We start from the raw sequence: 23,930 nt of genomic DNA on the forward strand, positions 1-23,930 counted from the left end.
CCACAAGGTGGCTCTGTTTAAAAAGCATGGCATATCCTGAATCGGTTTTGTCGAGCTGAAGAATAAACTCCTTTATTCAGTACCCACAGTATGTTTGCAGTAAATATGCTTTACCAGACCTCTCTGTGCTTTACAATGCTTCCCTATGCTTTACCAGACCTCTCTGTGCTTTACAATGCTTCCCTATGCTTTACCAGACCTCTCTGTGCTTTACAATGCTTCCCTATGCTTTACCAGACCTCTCTGTGCTTTACAATGCTTCCCTATGCTTTACCACACCTCTCTGTGCTTTACAATGCTTCCCTATGCTTTACCAGACCTCTCTGTGCTTTACAATGCTTCCCTATGCTTTACCAGACCTCTCTGTGCTTTACAATGCTTCCCTATGCTTTACCAGACCTCTCTGTGCTTTACAATGCTTCCCTATGCTTTACCAGACCACCCTGTGCTTTACAATGCTTCCCTATGCTTTACCAGACCTCTCTGTGCTTTACAATGCTTCCCTATGCTTTACCAGACCTCTCTGTGCTTTACAATGCTTCCCTATGCTTTACCAGACCTCTCTGCTTTACAATGCTTCCCTATGCTTTACCAGACCTCTCTGTGCTTTATAATGCTTCCCTATGCTTTACCAGACCTCTGTGCTTTACAATGCTTCCCTATGCTTTACCAGACCTCTCTGTGCTTTACAATGCATCCCTATGCTTTACCATACCTCTCTGTGCTTTACCATGCTTCCTTATGCTTTACCAGACCTCTCTGTGCTTTACAATGCTTCCCTATGCTTTACCAGACCGCGCTGTGCTTTACAATGCTTCCCTATGCTTTACCAGACCGCGCTGTGCTTTACAATGCTTCCCTATGCTTTACCAGACCTCTCTGTGCTTTACAATGCTTCCCTATGCTTTACCAGACCTCTCTGTGCTTTACAATGCTTCCCTATGCTTTACCAGACCTCTCTGCTTTACAATGCTTCCCTATGCTTTACCAGACCTCTCTGTGCTTTATAATGCTTCCCTATGCTTTACCAGACCTCTGTGCTTTACAATGCTTCCCTATGCTTTACCAGACCTCTCTGTGCTTTACAATGCTTCCCTATGCTTTACCACACCTCTCTGTGCTTTACAATGCTTCCCTATGCTTTACCAGACCTCTCTGTGCTTTACAATGCTTCCCTATGCTTTACCAGACCTCTCTGTGCTTTACAATGCTTCCCTATGCTTTACCAGACCTCTCTGTGCTTTACAATGCTTCCCTATGCTTTACCAGACCACCCTGTGCTTTACAATGCTTCCCTATGCTTTACCAGACCTCTCTGTGCTTTACAATGCTTCCCTATGCTTTACCAGACCTCTCTGTGCTTTACAATGCTTCCCTATGCTTTACCAGACCTCTCTGCTTTACAATGCTTCCCTATGCTTTACCAGACCTCTCTGTGCTTTATAATGCTTCCCTATGCTTTACCAGACCTCTGTGCTTTACAATGCTTCCCTATGCTTTACCAGACCTCTCTGTGCTTTACAATGCATCCCTATGCTTTACCATACCTCTCTGTGCTTTACCATGCTTCCTTATGCTTTACCAGACCTCTCTGTGCTTTACAATGCTTCCCTATGCTTTACCAGACCGCGCTGTGCTTTACAATGCTTCCCTATGCTTTACCAGACCGCGCTGTGCTTTACAATGCTTCCCTATACTTTACCAGACCTCTCTGTGCTTTACAATGCTTCCCTATGCTTTACCAGACCTCTCTGTGCTTTACAATGCTTCCCTATGCTTTACCAGACCTCTCTGTGCTTTACAATGCTTCCCTATGCTTTACCAGACCTCTCTGTGCTTTACAATGCTTCCATGTGCTTTACCAGACCTCTCTGTGCTTTACAATGCTTCCCTATGCTTTACCAGACCTCTCTGTGCTTTACAATGCTTCCCTATGCTTTACCAGACCTCTCTGTGCTTTACAATGCTTCCCTATGCTTTACCAGACCTCTCTGTGCTTTACAATGCTTCCCTATGCTTTACCAGACCTCTCTGTGCTTTACAATGCTTCCCTATGCTTTACCAGACCTCTCTGTGCTTTACAATGCTTCCCTATGCTTTACCAGACCTCTCTGTGCTTTACAATGCTTCCCTATGCTTTACCAGACCTCTCTGTGCTTTACAATGCTTCCCTATGCTTTACCAGACCTCTCTGTGCTTTACAATGCCTTCACTGTGCTTGATTACACTTTGCTGTGCTTTTACTATAAGACACTTTTATAAGGGAAGCATCAGAAAACGTTAAGGCTGTACAAGCAAAGATGAACTCATTTTGAAGACCCCCCCCCCCCCCCCCCCCCCTCGCTGCTGTTGATGACAGCAGGCCGCACAAACACTTGTTTCTGAGCAATGCCTGGGACGCTGGCTATGTGAAGGGAGGGTATTAATAATTGTCATTTGGCTGACATTGTCAAGGTGGATTGCAGAGCGCTGGGAGGGGGTCTGGGAAAGGACTCTGGCCTCCTCCACTGGACTGGATTAAAGATCCAATCATCTTAAATCACGCTGTATCCACTCTCTCTTTAGCAACTCCAAAAGCATCCTGCTCTTCGGTTTTCAGTCACTGACTGCACAGAGATGAATATTTAATTCAAAGTTTCATTAAAGGCACTTGAATTGCAGAGACCAGCGGGTGATCTGTGCATCTCATCACGTTGAGAGTGTGTTTCGTTCACTTACGACTTAGAAACGCTTAGAGACTTGCATTGTGTGTGAGTGACAGCGGGGGACAGCTGCTCCTCGCTCCCCAAATACGGCACTAGCGCCTTTTTTGGAAAGTGAGGGTGGGGAGTCGGCATAGACTGGGAAGGGAGAGAGAGGCTGGGAAGCTGGAAATGGGGAGGGGAGAGAGAGGCTGAGAGGGGAGGGTATAAATAGCAGTGCCCCAGGAGTTGAGATTGCTTTTGGCTCGTGTTAGACCCAAGCTCCCTGTCTCTCCTCCTCGTCGGTTAGATCTCTCTCTCTCTCTCTCTCTCTGGTTCTTTCGTTTCTCGAGGAGCACAGACACACACACACACCCCGCCGCCATGGAAGCCATCAAGAAGAAGATGCAGATGCTGAAGCTGGACAAGGAGAGCGCTCTGGACCGTGCGGAGCAGGCAGAGGCAGACAAGAAAGCAGCCGAGGACAGGAGCAAGCAGGTGGGCAGAACCGGCCGGCCGAGGGGGGTGGACGGTGGAGGGGGGAGGGTAGTGGGGCTCGGTGGTCCAGCGGTTAGAGAAAAGGGGTCTTGATACCAGGAGGTTCAAATCCCGGTTCAGCCACTGACTCCCTGTGTGTGTGTGTGTGTGTGTGTGTGTGTGTGTGTGTGTGTGCGTGTGTGTGTGTGCGTGCGCGTGTGTGTGTGCGTGACCCTGAGCAAGTCACTTCACCTCCTTGTGCTCCATCCTTCGGGTGAGATGTAAAACAAACGAGCTCCTATTGGAAGTGACTCTGCAGCAGCAGTTGTTGATGATGCATAGTTCACCCCCCTAGTCTCTTTAAGTCGCTTTGGATAAAAGCTAAATGACTCATTAATAATTAAGAGGATTCGTGATGTTTCAATGATGAACCGGAGTCTCAATGATATTAAATGTCTGTCTCCCTCCCTGTCTGTCCCCCCGTGTCTGTCTGTCCCCCGTGTCTGTCTGTCCCCCGTGTCTGTGTGTCTGTGCAGCTGGAGGACGAGCTGCTGGCCATGCAGAAGAAGCTGAAGGGGACGGAGGATGAGCTGGACAAATACTCCGAGGCACTGAAGGACGCGCAGGAGAAACTGGAGCTGGCTGAGAAGAAGGCTGCTGATGTGAGTGAAGTGCACCCTGCACCCTACACCCTGCACCCTACATACTATAACATACACCCTGCACCCTACATACTATAACCTACACCCTGCACCCTACACCCTGCACCCTACATACTATAACCTACACCCTGCACCCTACATACTATAACCTACACCCTGCTCCCTACACCCTGCACCCTACATACTATAACCTACACCCTGCACCCTACACCCTATACATTGAACCCAGCACCCTACACCCTACACCCTACACAGAGACACAATTTGCATTGGATGACAGAACAGACTCCCCCCCCCCCCCCCCCCCCAGCTGTCTGACGGTCCCGCAGAATTTAGCAATGACATCTTCCCTGTCGCATTCCCAACCAGGTGTCCTTGGCTGTTTCAGTCCTCTGCGACGCGCTGTTTTATTTTTAAATAAATCACACGTCAGCGCGGCCCGTCCTTTGTCAGACTGACTATGTTTTTAGCTCGGGGAAACTTTTACAAAGTCAACAGGCGGGGAAATAAATACATGAACTTATAAAGTTTATTTCATTGTTTCTGAAGCGAACGCTACCGCGTTACAACAGCTATAGGCGAGAACGCAAACTCGTGAAAAAAACAAAACAAAAACTATTTTATAAAAGTGTATAACATGAACACACCCTTTTAAATACAATACCATGAAGACTTTCATCTTTATTTTTTATTTTTTTTATGTACAAGGGTCAGTTAACGACACGAGCAGACACACGCTCTCCAGCGCACACCGCGCGTTTCAGATTTTTATTAGGAGCCGGGGCACCGTTCCTGGCTTTGTTTGGAAAAAATAAACTCTACAGAGCTTTATAATTAGAAGCTGACCCCCCTCCCCCCCTCTCCTCTTAATCTCTTTCCATAACCTCGATGCGTGACGACAGCTGAATCAACCACAACGATAAGACCCATTCTTCTTAGCTCGTATTTATTATTAGCTTGAGCAATGCTGTCGCGGGTCCCGCGTCTTTAAAGGAGGTTTATGCGTCCATTTGGGTTAACCTCTTACCACGTCATCCCCAGCTCGCCCTTTGAGGCGAAACAAAGCTCTGAAGCCACTTTTCCTAACTTTATTAGCATGGTCAACATATTTGTCCCGCTCGCCTTTAAAAGGAGAGCTACCCTATTAAAAATAGTTGTTTTTTTTTTGTTACACCTTTTGTTTGTAAAGGGGTTCAAAGGCCCGAACCCCTTTATTTTACAGGAGCGCTAAACTAAGGTTTTGGTTTGTTTTTTTTAAATCAATTTTCTCAACTCCAGCAATACGGTCACCGTTCTGCACGGCGGCTCTCCGCATCACTGCGACCCTAACGTTAAACACGATTTGAACTCAGAAATGTAACTCAGTCCTGACATTAAAATCGCCGCGCTGTCCTGCGCTTTTTAATAAGCATTGAACCCGAGACTTGAGCTCGATTAGCTAGGAAACACCGCCCTCTGGTGCGTAACAGAGGCAGCGCAGCTCCAGACTTCGACCGCATCAAGCGCATTAGTAGCTTCAGTGAATTGCCGGTTTTGTTATTGTCGGAACAGGGTGATCCAGTCCTGGTTTCACTAGGAGTTTAATAATCAGACACGCCTGAGCTTGTTAGCTAGACACACTGGGGGCTGATCAAGCTGGTAGCAGTAAAACCTGGACTGGATCACACTGCTGTGCGATAGGAGTCTAGGGTGTGACTTCACTTCACGGCCGGTAGGGGCCAGTGTTTCCCAGCCAATCCCCAGCATGCTGATAGTGTGGTCCGGTCGAGGTACAGAATGTGTCACGTGTGTGTGTGTGTGTGTGTGTTTTGTCATTTCTTGTCCAATCCAAACAATGAGGCAACTTCTGAGGGTGCAGCACTCTGTGGAAACTGATAAAGAAACCTGCAGGCTGACATTCCTGAGGGAGGTGGGGAGAGAGAGAGAGAGCTTTTAAAAAAGGAGAGAGAGAGAGAGATAGAGCTTCAAATGTGTAGAAAGGAAATTAAAAACTGTGCAGTAAACATGTTATTCTTAAACAATACGGGGACATCACGTACTCAAAAGAAAAAAAAGCCAATATATAAGCTGTTCCACACTGCGTATAGCACACAGAACTATGTATACACTAAACCAGGGGGGGGCAATCCTGGTCCTGGAGGGCCGGTGTCCTCCTGGCTTTTGTTCCAACTGTCCCCTAAATTACTTAATTGGACCAATCAAGCAATTTAGTGTACAGTTGGAACAAAAACCAGGAGGGCATCGGCCCCCCAGGACCAGGATTGTGCACCCCTGCACTAAACGATGACGTAATTCTATGCGTAAAGATCGTGGGCGCGGCTGAGGGAGGGAAACGTCACATCCGTTGAAGCCGGGGCAGGGCGGAGTAGACCGGAAGCCGCCTGACTAAAAAAAAAAAAAGGAAGGGAGGAACGAGAGAGAGAGAAAGAAAGAGAGGAAACTTAAAAGAAACATCTTTAAAATTAAAAACAACACGCACAGTAATCAGTTCCTAGACACAGGATTTAAATTAGAGAAAGCTCGCTGTTTCTATACAGCGGTTCAAAAAGAAAAACAAGTAAACAACAGAACATTTTTTTTGGGGGGGCAAAACCTTCAGAAAAAAAAAAAAAAAAGTGAGGCTTTTTTTTTTTTCAGCATTTTATTATTTTGTTTTAAAAAAAGCGGGTCGACAGATTACAAACAGCGGAATCCATACAGGAAGATATTTTAAAGACACATCGCTTCAAATAAAGAGAGAGAGAGAGAGAGAGAGAGGAGCCATGGCCGGACTGAACAGCATAGAGGCGGTGAAAAGAAAAATCAAAGTCCTGCAGCAGCAAGCGGACGAGGCGGAGGAGAGAGCCGAGACCCTGCAGCGGCAGGTGGAGGTGGAGAAGCAGGCGAGGGAGCAGGTAACGAAACCCCGTTAAAAACACACCGCCACAAGAAGAACAGCGTGCAGCAGCGGCAGCGGGAAACCCTGAGGTCGCTCGGGTCTGGATGGTGGAAAAAAATGGCATAAAACCTAAAAAGTTTCAATTGCAATGTTAATAAACGCGTACGCGGGGTGCTGGGGACGGGATGGGGGTAAAACACATGGATTCGGTGTTTAATTCAATTCAAGACGCGCTTGGGGGTCTCTTATGTGACATGTAGACGTTTTGTTTTGACTTTTTGAAATTAGTTTTGTAACTTTAATGTGTGTTTTTTTTCATAAGTAATTCTCACATATATATATATATATATATATATATATATATATATATATATATATATATATATATATATATATATATATTAGGCGTGGCGCTACTTCTGCTAAACGCAACACGCTGCGCTGCCCAAAAAGGAAGTTAAGCAATTGGTTGCTACTTCAACTAGGAAGTGGCAATGAGACTAATAGTTACTGTATTAAAAAAAACGATTAGAAATAAACTTTTTTTGTAGTCTAAAGTCTGTTTCAGCCTACGCCAGGCTGATTTTGATCAATAATAATGATGATGATGCACGTATTTTAATCGGGGCACGGCTCGGTTCATTGATTCCATGCACACACACACACTGCGGGCGTGTCCTGAGTGGGTGCAGCTGTAGTATTGCCTGTGCAATCTCTGAGTACGTTTGCAACGATCCCGATAGCACTACACGTAATTATATATCAAATATAAAAGGCGTGGCAACGTAACCCTGAAGCTGTTTAAAAATCATTCTGTTGTGACGTCCGGTGGAACGTCGGCGTCGTGAGAATTCGAGCGCTCTTCTTGACAGCGCGACGCGATCGCGGTGCTGGATTCCGGGGTCGCGGTCAGTTTGTGCTACCTGTCAGATGTGCCTGCCTTCGCGTACTGCGCATGCTCACGCTGTTTTCACCCCTGCACTGCCCATACATACTTAAAAACGAAAAACTGACAAATTGAAAAAAATGTGACAGATGGAAATCTAGCAGGAAACACTGAACCACTCTGTTCTGGCTTCCTTCCTGTAGACTTGTTTTTTTAAGCTCTATCATTTTGTAGTTTCTTTGGATTACATTGATGAGACAATAAAAGATCTAAATTATGTTGATGTATTTATTTTTAATCGTCTCAAAGCTGAAATTCTAGGTGATGTGACTCTTTGAACCCTAGCTGTGCCAGGCACACGTTTCCACGCTGGGTGTTGTATCTTCTGTGCTTTTGGTGGGAAGCCCTTCATGGAATCAGCTGCATGCCCTAATCTTTTTATATTTAATTTTTAAATGCGTTCAAGTTGAATAGGATTGACTCGATACCAAACCTGCACCTCTTTAGTGAATCCCTTATTGAATCTGCAGAGCTGCGTCCAGTCCCTGTGCAAACACACAGATAATCACACGGCAAACAAACAAGGTCCTGTTAGAAGAGACTCTGCAGCAGCCACTGACTCCCTGCGTGTGCGTGCGTGTGTGTGTGTGTGTGACCCTGAGCGAGTCGCTTCACCTCCTTGTGCTCCGTACTTCGGATGAGACGTCAAACAAACGAGCTCCTATTGGAAGTGACTCTGCAGCAGCAGCAGCAGCAGCAGCAGTTGATGATGAAGTAGAGTTCACCCCCCTAGTCTCTGGAAGTCGCTCTGGATAAAAGCGTCTGCTGAATGACTAATTATTAATAACAAGTGGGAGGTTTGGTGCTACACTCAGATAATAGAGGAGGATATCAAACAGAAACATTTAGAAAATGTTTACCACTTCTTATTTTTTTATTTATTTTTAACCTAATAAAACAGCGGTCAAGCAGAATGCAAAAAAAAAAAAAAAAAAAAAGCCGAATGGATTCCTTTACACCCAGAACTCCGTTTCCAGCTTGACAGAAACAAAGCTGGAGTGCGGGTCCCGGCAGCTCTTGTTGAAACGGCCTCCCTGTCTTGTTGTTTTTTGTTTTTTTTTCTCGTGCCTCTGGGCGGAGGGAGTGCTTGTTTCTTCCTGTGCTGTGCTCTTCTGTCTCTGGTGCCTTGCCAGTGCAGCCTACAGGGTTTGTAAAACCGGTCTGAAGCAAACGAGCCGCCAGCGATGTGTTGAGACATGAAACGCAGCGAGGAGAGTGAGACTCGCACACTAGCCCTGCTGCTGCTGCTGCTGCACCCAGTCCTGGGGTTCAGAGCTCCCCTCAATGAAGTCTATAATTATTATTATTATTATTATTATTATTATTATTATTATTATTAATATAGAAATGATCAGGAGCCAGGAGTTTGAGCAGGGTTAGAAACTCACACTAGCCCTGCTGCTGCTGCACCCAGTCCTGGGGTTCAGAGCTCCCCTCAATGAAGTCTGTTATTATTATTATTAATATTGAAATGATCAGGAGCCAGGAGTTTGAGCAGGGTTAGAAACTCACACTAGCCCTGCTGCTGCTGCACCCAGTCCTGGGGTTCAGAGCTCCCCTCAGTGAAGTCTAGTATTATTATTATTATTATTATTATTATTATTATTAATATAGAAATGATCAGGAGCCAGGAGTTTGAGCAGGGTTAGAAACTCACACTAGCCCTGCTGCTGCTGCACCCAGTCCTGGGGTTCAGAGCTCCCCTCAATGAAGTCTGTTATTATTATTATTAATATTGAAATGATCAGGAGCCAGGAGTTTGAGCAGGGTTAGAAACTCACACTAGCCCTGCTGCTGCTGCACCCAGTCCTGGGGTTCAGAGCTCCCCTCAGTGAAGTCTAGTATTATTATTATTAATATTGAAATGATCAGGAGCCAGGAGTTTGAGCAGGGTTAGAAACTCACACTAGCCCTGCTGCTGCTGCTGCTGCTGCACCCAGTCCTGGGGTTCAGAGCTCCCCTCAATGAAGTCTAGTATTATTATTATTAATATTGAAATGATCAGGAGCCAGGAGTTTGAGCAGGGTTAGAAACTCACACTAGCCCTGCTGCTGCTGCACCCAGTCCTGGGGTTCAGAGCTCCCCTCAATGAAGTCTAGTATTATTATTATTAATATTGAAATGATCAGGAGCCAGGAGTTTGAGCAGGGTTACAAACTCACACTAGCCCTGCTGCTGCTGCTGCTGCTGCTGCACCCAGTCCTGGGGTTCAGAGCTCCCCTCAATGAAGTCTATTCTTATTAATATTGACACACACTCGCACAGACAGCATCTCTCACCACTGTTTCCTAATACCCCTGTGACCCTACGTTTTGAATCGATTACGCTGCAGAGTGGTTTCAGCTGCTCCCAGCACACACACAGGATGTATACAGCGGGGTGCAAACAGCAGCTTCACCCAGTCCAGCTCGTGTAGCCACAGTGTGTACAGCTAACAAGCCCGGGTGTGTCTCTTATTAAACTCCTAGTGAATACCAGGAATGGATCAGAGCGCTACACAACGGCAGTCTGATTACCATCCCTGCTGTTTGTAGGTGGCAAGTATATTGACGTGACTCTCTCTCTCTCTCTCAGGCGGAGGCGGAGGTGGCCTCTCTGAACCGGCGTATTCAGCTGGTGGAGGAGGAGCTGGACCGAGCCCAGGAGCGCCTCGCCACAGCGCTGCAGAAACTGGAGGAGGCGGAGAAGGTAGCGGACGAGAGTGAGAGGTCAGCCGCTTCACTGTGTCTCTGTGTGTGTGTGTGTGTGTCTCTGCGTGTGTGTGAAGGTGATTGAGAACCAGGCTGGGTGTACTGGGAGTGTGTCTCTCCGTGTGTGCGTGTGTCTCTTGTCTCTGTTTGTATTTTAACCCCTCTCCTCTCTCTCTCTCTCAGGGGTATGAAGGTGATTGAGAACCGCGCCCTGAAGGACGAGGAGAAGATGGAGCTGCAGGAGATCCAGCTGAAAGAGGCCAAGCACATCGCAGAGGAGGCCGACCGCAAGTACGAGGAGGTGAGGCTGCCAGCGCGCTGAGGGAATACACTGAGGGGGGGCACACTGAGGAGGAGGGGGGGGCACACTGAGGAGGAGGAGGGGGCACACTGAGGAGGAGGAGGAGGAGGAGGTCAGGACCGTCGCGTGTGTCGCTGCAGCCAGACTTCTGATTGCCTGCCTGCCTGTCTCTCTGTCTCTCTCTGTCCAGGTGGCTCGTAAGCTCGTGATCATTGAGGGTGACCTGGAGCGCACTGAGGAGAGAGCTGAGGTGGCTGAATCGTGAGTATTGCACCAGGACCCTACCCCTCACCCCCTACCCCGTCACCCCTCTCCCCTCACCCCCTCGTCTGAGAGACACAGTTAGGGTGCAGCATCCAGACCTTCGGATAAAACAAACGAGGTCCTGTTGGAAGTGGCTCTGCAGCAGCAGCAGCTGTTTATGAAAGTGCAAATAATAACACTACTAGAATACAACATGAACCAGGATGCTGTGTATAATAATAACACTACTAGAATACAATATGAACTAGGATGCTCTGTATAATAATAACACTACTAGAATACAATATGAACTAGGATGCTGTGTATAATAATAACACTACTAGAATACAATATGAACTAGGATGCTATGTATAATAATAACACTACTAGAATACAATATGAACTAGGATGCTATGTATAATAATAACACTACTAGAATCCAATATGAACTAGGATGCTCTGTATAATAATAACACTACTAGAATACAATATGAACTAGGATGCTGTGTATAATAATAACACTACTAGAATACAATATGAACTAGGATGCTGTGTATAATAATAACACTACTAGAATACAATATGAACTAGGATGCTATGTATAATAATAACACTGCTAGAATACAATATGAACTAGGATGCTATGTATAATAATAACACTACTAGAATACAATCTGAACTAGGATGCTGTGTATAATAATAACACTACTAGAATACAATATGAACTAGGATGCTATGTATAATAATAACACTACTAGAATACAATATGAACTAGGATGCTATGTATAATAATAACACTACTAGAATACAATATGAACTAGGATGCTATGTATAATAATAACACTGCTAGAATACAATATGAACTAGGATGCTATGTATAATAATAACACTACTAGAATACAATCTGAACTAGGATGCTGTGTATAATAATAACACTACTAGAATACAATATGAACTAGGATGCTATGTATAATAATAACACTACTAGAATACAATATGAACTAGGATGCTATGTATAATAATAACACTACTAGAATACAATATGAACTAGGATGCTCTGTATAATAATAACACTGCTAGAATACAATATGAACTAGGATGCTATGTATAATAATAACACTACTAGAATACAATATGAACTAGGATGCTGTGTATAATAATAACACTACTAGAATACAATATGAACTAGGATGCTCTGTATAATAATAACACTACTAGAATACAATATGAACTAGGATGCTGTGTATAATAATAACACTACTAGAATACAATCTGAACTAGGATGCTGTGTATAATAATAACACTACTAGAATACAATATGAACTAGGATGCTCTGTATAATAATAACACTACTAGAATACAATCTGAACTAGGATGCTATGTATAATAATAACACTACTAGAATACAATATGAACTAGGATGCTGTGTATAATAATAACACTACTAGAATACAATATGAACTAGGATGCTATGTATAATAATAACACTACTAGAATACAATATGAACTAGGATGCTCTGTATAATAATAACACTACTAGAATACAATCTGAACTAGGATGCTGTGTATAATAATAACACTGCTAGAATACAATATGAACTAGGATGCAGAATCTTAGGATTGGCATATGTTTGATATCACAGTTAATCTAATGGGGAGAGTGTGAAATCTCCGCTATGTTCAGGAAGGCAGTGCAGCAGTATTAAGACCCAGGTGAAGGGCAGGGCGGGAGTTTCTAACCCTGTTTGTAACCTCATCAACATGCGTGTTATTTTTTTCCCTTCTCCCTGTCTCGTTGCATGCTGCGTTTTCAACATTGACCCATGTCCCGCCCCCCTCCCCTCTCATCCAATCACCTCCTCCTCCTCCTCCTCCATCATCATGCACGTCATGTGATCCACTAACAGCAAAGCCAGGATGTATGAGGAACAGCTGAGAGGATTCGACCAATCAGTGAAGTCCCTCCAGGCATCTGAGGACAAGGTACAGCCTTCCTGTAGCAGACTATACCACTTTGTATTCAGGGGCAGGGGGGGGTGTACTATACCACTTTGTGGGGGGGTACATTTATTTATTTTTACTTCTTTATAATTTATTTTAATTACAAACAGATTGATTAGATTATCGTGATGGAGCTCTATGCAGAAGTCAGGGACTGACAGTCAGGGTGCGAGGGTCTCTGGAGTGGATCGGGGGGCTGATTCACCGTTCAGAGTGAATGAAGAAACAGCTGCTTGGGTTTGTGATGATTTCATGCTGCTTTTCTGAGACTGTGGAGATCAGCGATCCACACAAACCCAAGCAGCTGTTTCTTACTTCACTCTGAACGGTGAATCATCCCAATCCACACCAGAGACCCTCACACTGATTTCTGCAGAGAGCTGCTTCCCAATGGAATCGGCTCATCGGTCCGCACAGCTCTACTGCGCTGCTTGACTGGAGCTGGGGGCTGATTTTGAGCTTGTTAGCCACGCCCCTGGTGTTAGGGGAGGGGAGGGGCAAGAGGAGCGCTCAGCTTTCCTGATTGAAGACACCGGGCTCCGTGGCCACTCTGCTTTGCTTCCACGTTTCCCCCGTGGCCTGCAGCGGCATGTTTGCTTGTTTCCTTCTTTGTCGTCCTCTCTCTCGCTCTCTCTCGGCTCCAACAGTCCAGCGTTGTACGAAAAAATAAGTGATTAAAAAAAAAAAAAAAATGCCACTAATGAAAAAATGTGTTATTTATTAATTATTATTTTCATTGAATGTTTTTAGGACTAAAGTTGCAAAACATGTAGTTAAAGTGTAAATAAGTGCCTACAAGTTACTTTTACGTTTTAATGTTTAAGTTTAATACAAACATTCTGTTAATTAGTCATTCAGCTGATGCTTTTATCCAAAGCGGCTTACAGACACTAGGAGGGTGAACTCTGCATCATCAACAACTGCTGCTGCTGCTGCTGCAGAGTCACTTCCAATAGGACCTCGTTTGTTTTAAGTCTCGCCCGAAGTTCTAGTGTGGTATAATTTATTTCCCCCATGTTTGATACTGCTTTCTGCCCAATGCGTTTAGTGGCATTTGAACAATCTGGATTGCTGGGCTGTATAATGATTCCTTCATCCTCTAAAGTGATCTCCCTCTCCCTCTCCCTCTCCCTCTCTTCATAGTTTCATGTGTGCTGTTTTACGCACGGTTACCTCCCCTGTCTCCCTTCCATCTCCTGCCTTCAGTGATCCTCACTGTCCTTGTGTGAGGGCCGTTTAAAATACTGTTTGAGACATTCAGGGACAGCCCTCGGACTTGGAGATTAAGTACTATTAGTCTCTTGGTATTGAAATGATCAGGAGCCAGGAGTTTGAGCAGGGTTATAAACTCACACTAGCCCTGCTGCTGCTGCTGCAGCACCACCCAGTCCTGGGGTTCAGAGCTCCCCTCAATGAAGTCTAGTATTATTAATATTGAAATGATCAGGAGCCAGGAGTTTGAGCAGGGTTAGAAACTCACACTAGCCCTGCTGCTGCTGCTGCACCCAGTCCTGGGGTTCAGAGCTCCCCTCAATGAAGTCTAGTATTATTAATATTGAAATGATCAGGAGCCAGGAGTTTGAGCAGGGTTACAAACTCACACTAGCCCTGCTGCTGCACCCAGTCCTGGGGTTCAGAGCAGTGAAGTCTATTATTAATATTGAAATGATCAGGAGTTTGAGCAGGGTTAGAAACTTAAATAAGAATAAATTCAATCAAAAAATTTCGCATTGACTTTAGCTTCTATTTAGTATTTTCTGCATTAACTAGTCCCTAGTATCTAGATTTCCTCTCCTCTTTCTCAGTGTCGTCCTTCCTGCTTTTTTCTTGCTTTCTTTCTCACCCCTTTCCCCTTCTCTCTCTTCTCTCCTCCTCTTGTTGTGCGGTTTTGTACTCTCTGTGTTTCGGCGATGATGAACGCAGCAAATGCGCGGAGCTAGAAGAGGAACTGAAAAACGTGACCAACAATCTGAAATCTCTCGAAGCTCAGGCTGAGAAGGTAGGGCTGCCTGCACCCTCCCCGTGAAAGAGGGGGTCACCCAGCCCCTGCGACAGCACCCCTAATCGGACATTAGAGCTCACGACCCCCCCCCCCCCCCCCCATTGGAACTTATTTGCAGAAGCTGCACTTTGAGAGTGTACAGCTGTGGTCAAAAGTTTTGCATCGCCCTATAAAATAAACTAATTTTGCTTCATGAAGTCGAATGAAAGCCTGTTGAATAACGTCACGTTAACATATTGAATTACAAACCAGCGCTTTGTCGTTTTTTTTATATACTTAACGAAAGAAAGACTGACAAATTAAGAAATGTGACATTTCAAAATCTGACATGAAATACTGTACTACTATTATGGCTTCCTTCCGGTAGACTCTTTTTTTGCGATATCATTTTGTAGTTTCTCTTTGATTTTACATGATATTAAATAAAATATTTAAATGATGTTCATATATATATATTTTTTTTTTAACATTTTTATTATACCTCAATCTTAAAATTCTAAAAACTTTTGGCCACAGCCGTACACTTGTATAATACCGTGGCAACGAGAAGCAGCTCATCAGGACCAGCAGGAACGTACCGCACAGCGACCTGCGTATCGCGGTGCGTACAGCGATTGCATTAATCATTCAAGACTTCAGGGGGGGTAAATCAGAAATCTAAATGAGTTTAGTGGATCATATATAGACACTTCATTTAATAAATCGAAATGAATCTCTGTTTGGGAACGTTTTGCGCCCAAGGGTGGTCCAAATTGAAGTTTTTTTCGTTCTTCCTGATGTCCTGTTAGGGGGTTCTGAGCCAGTCGGATTTATTATTATTTTTGACGTCGGAAATGCATGGTTTCTTTTGGCTGTGATTTTATTATTTATCTTTTAATTTGTATTGTTTTGCAGTGCTGGGGCAACACGAGGTATTCGTGTGAGCGCGTGTGTTTTTAAAACATTTATTTCTTTCTTTTCAAGCACGGTTTTTATCCCACAGAAGGCGCCGCATGGTTTATTAAATATTTCTTTAATTGTATTCATTGATTTGTATTTATTTTAATTTCAAAGGAGTCGTATTTTCAGTTGTGTGTGTGTTTTCTATTGTAGAAGTGGGCAGAATTTTTAGAAATACCAAAAAGAATTCAACGACAGACCTGTCGAACGTTGTCGAAACTTTTGTCATTGAATCCGTTCAGTTTCTTCTGAGTATTTCTGAATTCAGACCTGGAGTGTTTTAATGCTTCTGTGAGTGTTGCTGTGTGTTTTGCCTGATGTCCATATTGCTGTAAAGATGGTCAAGTCAAAATTATTTAGAATTCTCTCTCTCTCCTCTTCCATCACAACAGTACTCCCAGAAGGAGGATAAATATGAGGAGGAGATCAAGATCTTGACCGACAAGCTCAAAGAGGTGAGGAAAATTTATTAAGCAATAGAAAATAATATTAAATCCGGGGGGGGGGGCTGGTTTTTATAAAACGCCTTTTAGAAGCGTTTCCCTTTTCCTGCAGAAAACTGAACGGCGCTCAGCCAGTGACTTCTAGACAGAGCTTGGGGCTCAGTTCCTGTTTTTGAATTCCTTTTTAAAACCAATCCCCCGTTCCTTCGAAGGAACTAGAATCAATATTTTAGAGAACCCATAATTTTTTTGCGATTTTGGTTCAACTACTTTCATTTCATTTGAAGCCAATTTAATTGACAAACATAGACTTCTTCGATCTGAAGTGAATTTGCTGCCAGTCTTGTGAGGAGCTCCTTTTAACAGAACGCTGCTGCTAGTTGCTAATTTTTGATGGGTGGTGATTGTGTTTTGGGAATTGGATTGAAAGACCTACAGATCGTAGTTTCTGCGGTACAGTAGTTGCTGGAAGACACTGTATAAATTGTAACCTCTGTGGAAGTCGTGGCTAATCCTGCTCCTCTTCCCTCACAGGCGGAGACTCGCGCGGAATTTGCGGAGAGATCCGTAGCCAAGCTGGAAAAATCCATTGACGACTTGGAAGGTACGTGCTTCTCTTTCTCCTCCCCCTTTCCTTCATTGGTCTTGATGCTCGTCTCTGACAGGAAATCGTGTTTTTCAACAACATGCTATTGTTGGATTGATTTAATTTGAAAGGTTTGATATTTTCAGTACTGTGGGTGTTCTCTCCAACCTTCTGGTTGTGTGCCGAGTTTAGAAATACTAAAAGAAATTCTGTGAATTCGTCAAGACTTAGTCGAAACTTTTGCCGTTGAATTTATGATGTTTCTTTTAGTGTTTCTATTGAAGACGCTGAGCAAAACGTCCAGTTGAAACGTCCGTCATTGAATTTGTGAAGTTTCTGTTGACGCCACGCAGGTTTCTAGTGGAAACGTCTGTCACTGAAGCAATTTAAGCTTCTTTTAGTGTTTCCGTTGAAGGTGTGGAGAGAGATTTCTAGTCTGAAGGTTTTTGTTGGATTGAGATCAATCCCTTCTGACAGGACATCGCAGCAACCCCCCCCTCCCCTCCCCCCCCCCCCCCGTGACACGCGGAGTCGCTTCGCTGCTCGTTATCGCTGCTCGTTATCTTGCGAGCCCTGGTTTCTGTTTTCTGTTGCTCCTTCTGTTTTATTTGTTTCTCTCTTGCTCTGCCTAACTTTATTTTCCTTTCCTTTTTTCTCTCTTCTGCAAAAAAAAATTCAACACTTCTGTTGCTGTTGCCTCCGTGCCTTGGATCTGCTCTTCCAACATTTCTCCCTCCTCCCCCTCTCTTCCCCTTCTCCCTCTCTCTCTCTCTCCCCCACCCTCTCTCTCTCTCTCTCCCCTTCCCTCCCTGCCTCTGTGCCACCCCTCAGACGAGCTCTATGCCCAGAAGCTGAAATACAAAGCCATCAGCGAGGAGCTGGACCATGCTCTTAACGACATGACTTCCATGTAAATACCTCTCCTCCTGTCTTCCATCCTCTCCTCCCTCCTCTCCACTGCATGTCTATCTCACCTCTGACAGCCTGCCCGAACCCACGCGCCAGCCAGCCAGCTAACTAACCAGGGTTGAGCTGAGCGAGTGCAGAAACAGCTGCTTGGGTTTGTGATAATCGCTGCTTTTCTGAGACGGAGAACAGCGATCCACACAAACCCGAGCAGCTGTTTCTTCATTCACTCTGAACGGTGAATCAGCCCCCCGATGCACACCAGAGACCCTCGCCCTGATTTCTATGGAGAGCTCCATCCCTATACTCTTAATTAAATGAATTTGTTTGATATTCCGCTCCATTGATTCAGAAACCCAGGACGGGTGGGCAGCAGGGCTAGTGTGAGTTTCTAACCCTGTGGACTAACCAGACACACTTCTGCAGAGTAACTGAACCGTTTGCATGTGCCGTGAATAGTTATGGATATTTTTAACGCACAAGGTGTAATTATTGAGGGTTTTTTTTTAACCATTTTGAGTAATTGCATCAAGTTTGTAGTGTTACCTTTTTTTTATAGATGTTTTGTCATTTTTTTCAAAGCATGATTTAACCCGAGAGAGTGAACAGTCTTTTAAAACTGCTGTTAAAGTTATTATTAAAGTTAACCCGCCAATAATCCAGAACAGTTGCAGGAATATCAAACCTGGATTTTTCCAGGGATGGAAATCAGACTCCTATCGCACAGCAGTGTGATCCAGTCCAGGTTTTACTGCTACCAGCTTAATCAGCCCCCAGTGTGTCTAGCTAACAAGCTCAGGTGTGTCTGATTATTAAACTCCTAGTGACACCAGGACTGGATCACAGTGCTGTGCAGCGGGAGTCTGATTCCCAACCCTGTAGATAGATAGTCGTTGGTTGAAGGAGGTTTTTAGCTGATTTTATAGACAGTGACAGTATATTGGTGGTAGCTGTGGGATATTTACACAGATAGATCAGGGATGGGAATCGGACTCCTATTACACAACAGGGTCACCCAGTCCAGGTTTTACTAGGAGCTTGATCAGCCCCAGTGTGTGTAGGTCACCAGCTCAGGCACTCGATGCAGACAGGGATGTTGTGTGGTAAGTTTGAGAGCGACGTGGCAGTACAGGACAGCAGTCTTCACAATGTGCTTCCTCTCATTCTGGGTTTCGGTTAGTCGTTGCATTTCCTTTTTTGGTTACACTCGTTTCTCTCTGCTTCCTCTTTCTTACAGATAAAAAAAAAAGACCGCTCAGCTTCTATCAGTCTGTCCTTTCTGTCCTCCTGTCTCCTTTATCTGTCCTCGGCAGCCTGTCCTCCTCTCCGTGCTGATCCGAAAAACAGCGGACTTGGAGTGTGGGGATGGGGGAGGGGGGAGGAGGAGGGGGGAGGGCTATTTTGAAAGTCTTTTTTCTCATGTTTTGTATTTATTTTGTTTCATGTATTTGCTATTCCAGAATTAGTGTCTCCTCTGTCTCTCCCTCTCTCTTTCTCTCTCTGTCTCTCTCTCTCTCCCTCCCTGAATATTGTATCTGCTGACTGTACTGTAATGCATACATATACTATATACATTCAAAAACAATCTGAGACCCGTTTCTTTCTGTCTGTGTCGGTTTGTTTGTTGATTTCCTTGCTTGGTTATTTGTCAGCATGGGTGCAGCCCTGGATCTGAATCTACCGTCACTGGAAATGGAGATTGATTTTTTTTCTTCTTAAATGTATTCTACAAATTCACCATTTTAATTGTGTTCTGGACTTCCAGTAACACACACAACAGCTGACGCGTCCGCCTCATTTCTACAAGCGTTCCCACACAGTGTCTGTCTTCTGCATCTTGTCAGAATGCTTGACTTTATTGACGTGTGTGTGTCTCTCTCTGTGTGTGCGTGCATCTCTGTGTGTGTGTGTGTGTGTGTGCGTGCGTCTCTGTGTGTGCGTGTGTGTCTCTGTGTGTGTGTGGGTTGCATACACCATCGGAAGGTGTGGTAAGCTCCTCCTGCACCAATCGGGTGTAACCCAGGCAGGAGGGCATTGTGATGTAATAGAAAGCGGGCGGGGCTAGACACACCCATGGCAGGAATGGCTTTCTTGCACAATCTGTGGCTCGGAGAATGTGTTAACCTATTAAGGACCAAATTCGTTTCTTTAAAAATAATAATAGTAATAAATTCAGAACTCACACTAGCCCTGCTGCTGCTGCGCCCAGTCCTGGGGTTCAGAGCTCCCCTCAATGAAGTCTATTATTATTATTATTATTATTATTATTATTATTATTATTATTATTATTATTGAAATGATCAGGAGCCAGGAGTTTGAGCAGGGTTAGAAACTCACACTAGCCCTGCTGCTGCTGCTGCTGCTGCACCCAGTCCTGGGGTTCAGAGCTCCCCTCAATGAAGTCTATTATTATTAATATTGAAATGATCAGGAGCCAGGAGTTTGAGCAGGGTTAGAAACTCACACTAGCCCTGCTGCTGCTGCTGCACCCAGTCCTGGGGTTCAGAACTCCTGGCTCCTGATCATATAAATATTAATAATAGACCTCTTTTGAGGGCAGTGCTGAACCACAGGGCAGGGCTAGTGTGAGTTTCTAATCCTGGGTAATGAAATGAGAAAGCACCCCAGAGTGATAAAGGCATGGTGAGGAGGGGTGTGGTTTTGATAAGACGTGTCGGTGTTAAATCTGCCTCACACACACACGCACACACACACGCACACACACACACGCACACGCACACGCACGCACGCACGCACTGCTTTCACTTCCCTGCAGCTTAAATATTTGTCTTCAGAGGGACTGTGTGCACACAGATTTCTAACTATTGCAACGCTAGCAAGGTATTTAATCTCATGCTGTGTTCCCATCACAAACTTTTAGACCACAAGTTTTTTGCTCTTCCAAGGATGGAAATAACACTCCTATTGCACAGCAGTGTGACCCAGTCCATGTTTTACTACCAGCTTGATCAGCCCCAGTGTGTCTAGCTAACAAGCTCAGGTGTGTCTGATTGATTATTAAACACAGATAGATAGATATACATTAATCTTGGTTTTAATTGATACAATTACTGCATCAATCTCATTTTAAGTTTGTTTTATTACTGATGCTAATAATAATAATTATTATTATTATAATAATAATTATTATTATTATTATTATTATTATTATTATTATTATTATTATTATCATCCAAAAAACAGCCCAGCATGTAAACCCTGTGCATTGGGATGTTTCCGCAGGGCAGTTAAGCCAGGCTCCCTCACCGGACGATCGCTTCTCAAAGACGCTGCAGTGAATAGGACTCTGCGGTCTTGAGGGCGCAGAGTCGCGATCGCGGAACAAGCTGCTCACCCACCGGGTCTTTGTTTTGATGTCCTCAGTGATTGAGCACCGTTGACGTTTTCCACGCTGTATTTCAAACTCCTGATGCTAACTGTAACGTGAGGTGGCCGAGGGCAGTGTTAATGATCCGGCTGGAGCAGTTTTAAAATCAGCGTTTTGGTTTTTGTTTTTCTTACAGTGCGGTGGAGTCGGGGGGGAACCACCGCTAATTCAAACAAACAAACAAGATACCCCTCGCTTTCAGCTGGAGTTGCACAGTACTTGGTGCGGGCCCTGCGCATGCATGTGGGAAGGCCTGACATCTAGTGGTCGACTTGTTACACTGCAGGGCACAGAGCTGGCATTCTGAAGCACGGTGATCCTGATCGGTCAGCTTGTAAGAGTCGCACCGCGTGTGTAACGCGTGTGTTTTCATGTTGTCTCGCTTGATCTCCGCAGATAAGCTCGCTCGCACCAAAGAGGAGAATCTGAAGATGGCGTCCATGCTGGATGAGACCATGCAAGAGCTGCACAGCTTGTAAACCGGACTCCCTGATCGCCGTGGTAACCCTCGCACCCGGGGCCGCTCCACCGCCGCCCCCCACCCCCCTGCCCCCCCCCCCCCTCGCTGTCGGATTGCCAGCTGCTCTGGCAGGCTGTCACTGCAGTGCCTGTGCTGGTGTTAAAATGCACATGTAAGCTTCATGACATTCCTTTAGGATGTATTGTTATTATGATGATGATGATGATGATGATGATGATGATGATGATGATGATTATTAACGAATAAATAAACCTGCCTTTTGAAGATGAAGGCCTAGCTAGCCCCTCGTCCCCTCATTCCTCCCTCCCTCCCTCCCTCCATTCTGTTTGTGTTGTGAAGTCCCGTTCTCCCACAAGACCTGGAGAGAGAGGGAAAGAGAGGCAGCTTTCATTCTCCACTGCCATTACAATCCATGCCATTGCAATCAATTCTGTTCCATTACAATCCATTGCAATCCATGCCATTGCAATCCATTCCATTATAATCAATTCTGTTCCATTACAATCCATTGCAATCAATTATATTACAATCCATGCAATTGTAATCCATTCCATTACAATCCATTGCAATCCATGCCATTGCAATCCATGCCATTGCAATCCATTCTGTTCCATTACAATCCATTGCAATCCATGCCATTGCAATCAATTCTGTTCCATTACAATCCATTGCAATCCATGCCATTGCAATCAATTCTGTTCCATTACAATCCATTGCAATCCATGCCATTGCAATCCATGCCATTGCAATCCATTCTGTTCGATTGCAATCCATTGCAATCCATGCCATTGCAATCCATTCCATTATAATCAATTCTGTTCCATTACAATCCATTGCAATCAATTATATTACAATCCATGCAATTGTAATCCATTCCATTACAATCCATTGCAATCCATGCCATTGCAATCCATTCTGTTCCATTACAATCCATTGCAATCCATGCCATTGCAATCCATTCTGTTCCATTACAATCCATTGCAATCCATGCCATTGCAATCCATGCCATTGCAATCCATTCTGTTCGATTGCAATCCATTATTCCAGGGGGTCTCCCACCCTCCTCCTGGGGGGCCGCTGCCCCTCCTAGTTTTTGTTCCAACTGTATCCTAAATTACTTCATCGGAGCAGTTCAGAGTTTATTAGAAGCTGAATTGGTCCAATTAGGTAATTTAGGGTACAGTTGGAACAAACCCCCCCCCCCACCACCACCACCAAAAGCCACACAGAGGTCAAAGGTCACCTGGACAGCAGCAAAGGGAACGTCTTAACAGAGAACACCAGAAAGTGAAAAGGAATTATATAAAAAAAACAGTAATACAAATTGAATAAATGTTACAAAGCAATAATGTTTAAGAAATGAGTATCGAGATGTAAACATTTTGTATAACTGTATTTTTTTTTTCTTCTTCTTTGTAATAAATAATATTCCTGGATTTTGTGTGTTTGATGTTCTCGTTATAAAATGCACCTCGCGCTGCCTGTCCGGTTTATTTTACTTTGTGAAAACGAGGGAACAGGAGGGGAGGGGGGAGGAGATGAATTGGATTTAAAGGGGCTACTTTTTCTTTCCTTTCTCGTTTATTCTTTGTCTTTCATTCTTTTTTGTTTCCTTTCGTTCATTTTCTTTCGTTTAGTTCATTCTTTTCTTTCATTTGTTTATTCTTTCTGTTTTGTTCTTTTTTCTTATTTCTTCATTCTTGTTTTCTGCTCTCTTTGTTCTCTCATGCTCATACTGTATTTGTGTATTATTATTATTATTATTATTGTTTGTTTATTTAGCAGACGCCTTTATCCAAGGCGACTTACAGAGACTAGGGTGTGTGAACTATGCATCAGCTGCAGAGTCACTTACAACTACGTCTCACCCGAAAGACGGAGCACAAGGAGGTGAAGTGACTTGCTCAGGGTCACACAGTGAGTCAGTGGCTGAGGTGGGATTTGAACCGGGGACCTCCTGGTTACAAGCCCTTTTCTTTAACCACACAGCCTCCTTAGTTAGTGTGTCAGTGCGGACCCCTCCCCTGTGTAACTCTGGATTGTAAAGCTGTGGTTTCCGCTCGTTGATAGAGCGCGTTAATCTCTTAATCTCTGTTTCATTTTGAGTTGCAAACGGGAACATCTCGCGCTGTAAACTGGCTGCGGCTGGGAGTGCCTTATGAAGTCATTTCCTGTTTTTTTTTTTTTGGGGGGGGGGGGGTTGTTTTTAGGGGGGTGGGGCTTCCAAGAACCAGTCTGAACGGGATCAGTTTTTTGAGGAAATAAATATTTGCCAGGAGTATTGTCTATCCACATGAAACTTGTAC

General features: G+C 44.5%; 1 protein-coding gene across 10 annotated transcripts; it reads left to right on the forward strand.

The window, feature by feature from the left end:
• The first annotated feature begins 2,928 nt into the window (after window positions 1–2,928).
• LOC117395497 (tropomyosin alpha-3 chain) lies at window positions 2,929–23,060 on the forward strand. Of its 10 annotated transcripts, none has more exons than XM_059005914.1 (10): window positions 2,930–3,179; window positions 3,695–3,820; window positions 10,219–10,352; window positions 10,518–10,635; window positions 10,826–10,896; window positions 12,786–12,861; window positions 16,213–16,275; window positions 16,798–16,867; window positions 17,681–17,759; window positions 21,540–23,060. In XM_059005914.1, exons 1-10 carry the CDS (start codon window positions 3,066–3,068, stop codon window positions 21,541–21,543), a joined length of 855 nt encoding a protein of 284 aa, XP_058861897.1. In that variant the 5' UTR covers window positions 2,930–3,065; the 3' UTR covers window positions 21,544–23,060. The 10 variants fall into 10 exon arrangements, with proteins under 10 accessions (XP_058861896.1, XP_058861895.1, XP_058861897.1 ...); XM_059005915.1 differs by lacking the exon at window positions 21,540–23,060 and adding an exon at window positions 18,993–19,340; XM_059005913.1 differs by lacking the exons at window positions 12,786–12,861; window positions 17,681–17,759 and adding an exon at window positions 14,803–14,878 and having other exon boundaries at window positions 2,929–3,179.
• The last annotated feature ends 870 nt before the right edge of the window (window positions 23,061–23,930 follow it).

The sequence above is a fragment of the Acipenser ruthenus genome, chromosome 32 (assembly GCF_902713425.1).
Source record: "Acipenser ruthenus chromosome 32, fAciRut3.2 maternal haplotype, whole genome shotgun sequence".
Taxonomy (NCBI): Eukaryota; Metazoa; Chordata; class Actinopteri; order Acipenseriformes; family Acipenseridae; genus Acipenser; species Acipenser ruthenus.

Coding starts and splice junctions, on each gene's coding strand:
- LOC117395497 (XM_059005913.1), top strand. CDS start 3,066: ATGGAAGCCATCAAGAAGAAGATGCAGATGCTGAAGCTGGACAAGGAG. Junction 10,353..10,517: donor GTAGCGGACGAGAGTGAGAG/GTCAGCCGCTTC, acceptor TCTCTCTCTCAG/GGGTATGAAGGTGATTGAGA. Junction 10,897..14,802: donor AGAGCTGAGGTGGCTGAATC/GTGAGTATTGCA, acceptor TGATGAACGCAG/CAAATGCGCGGAGCTAGAAG.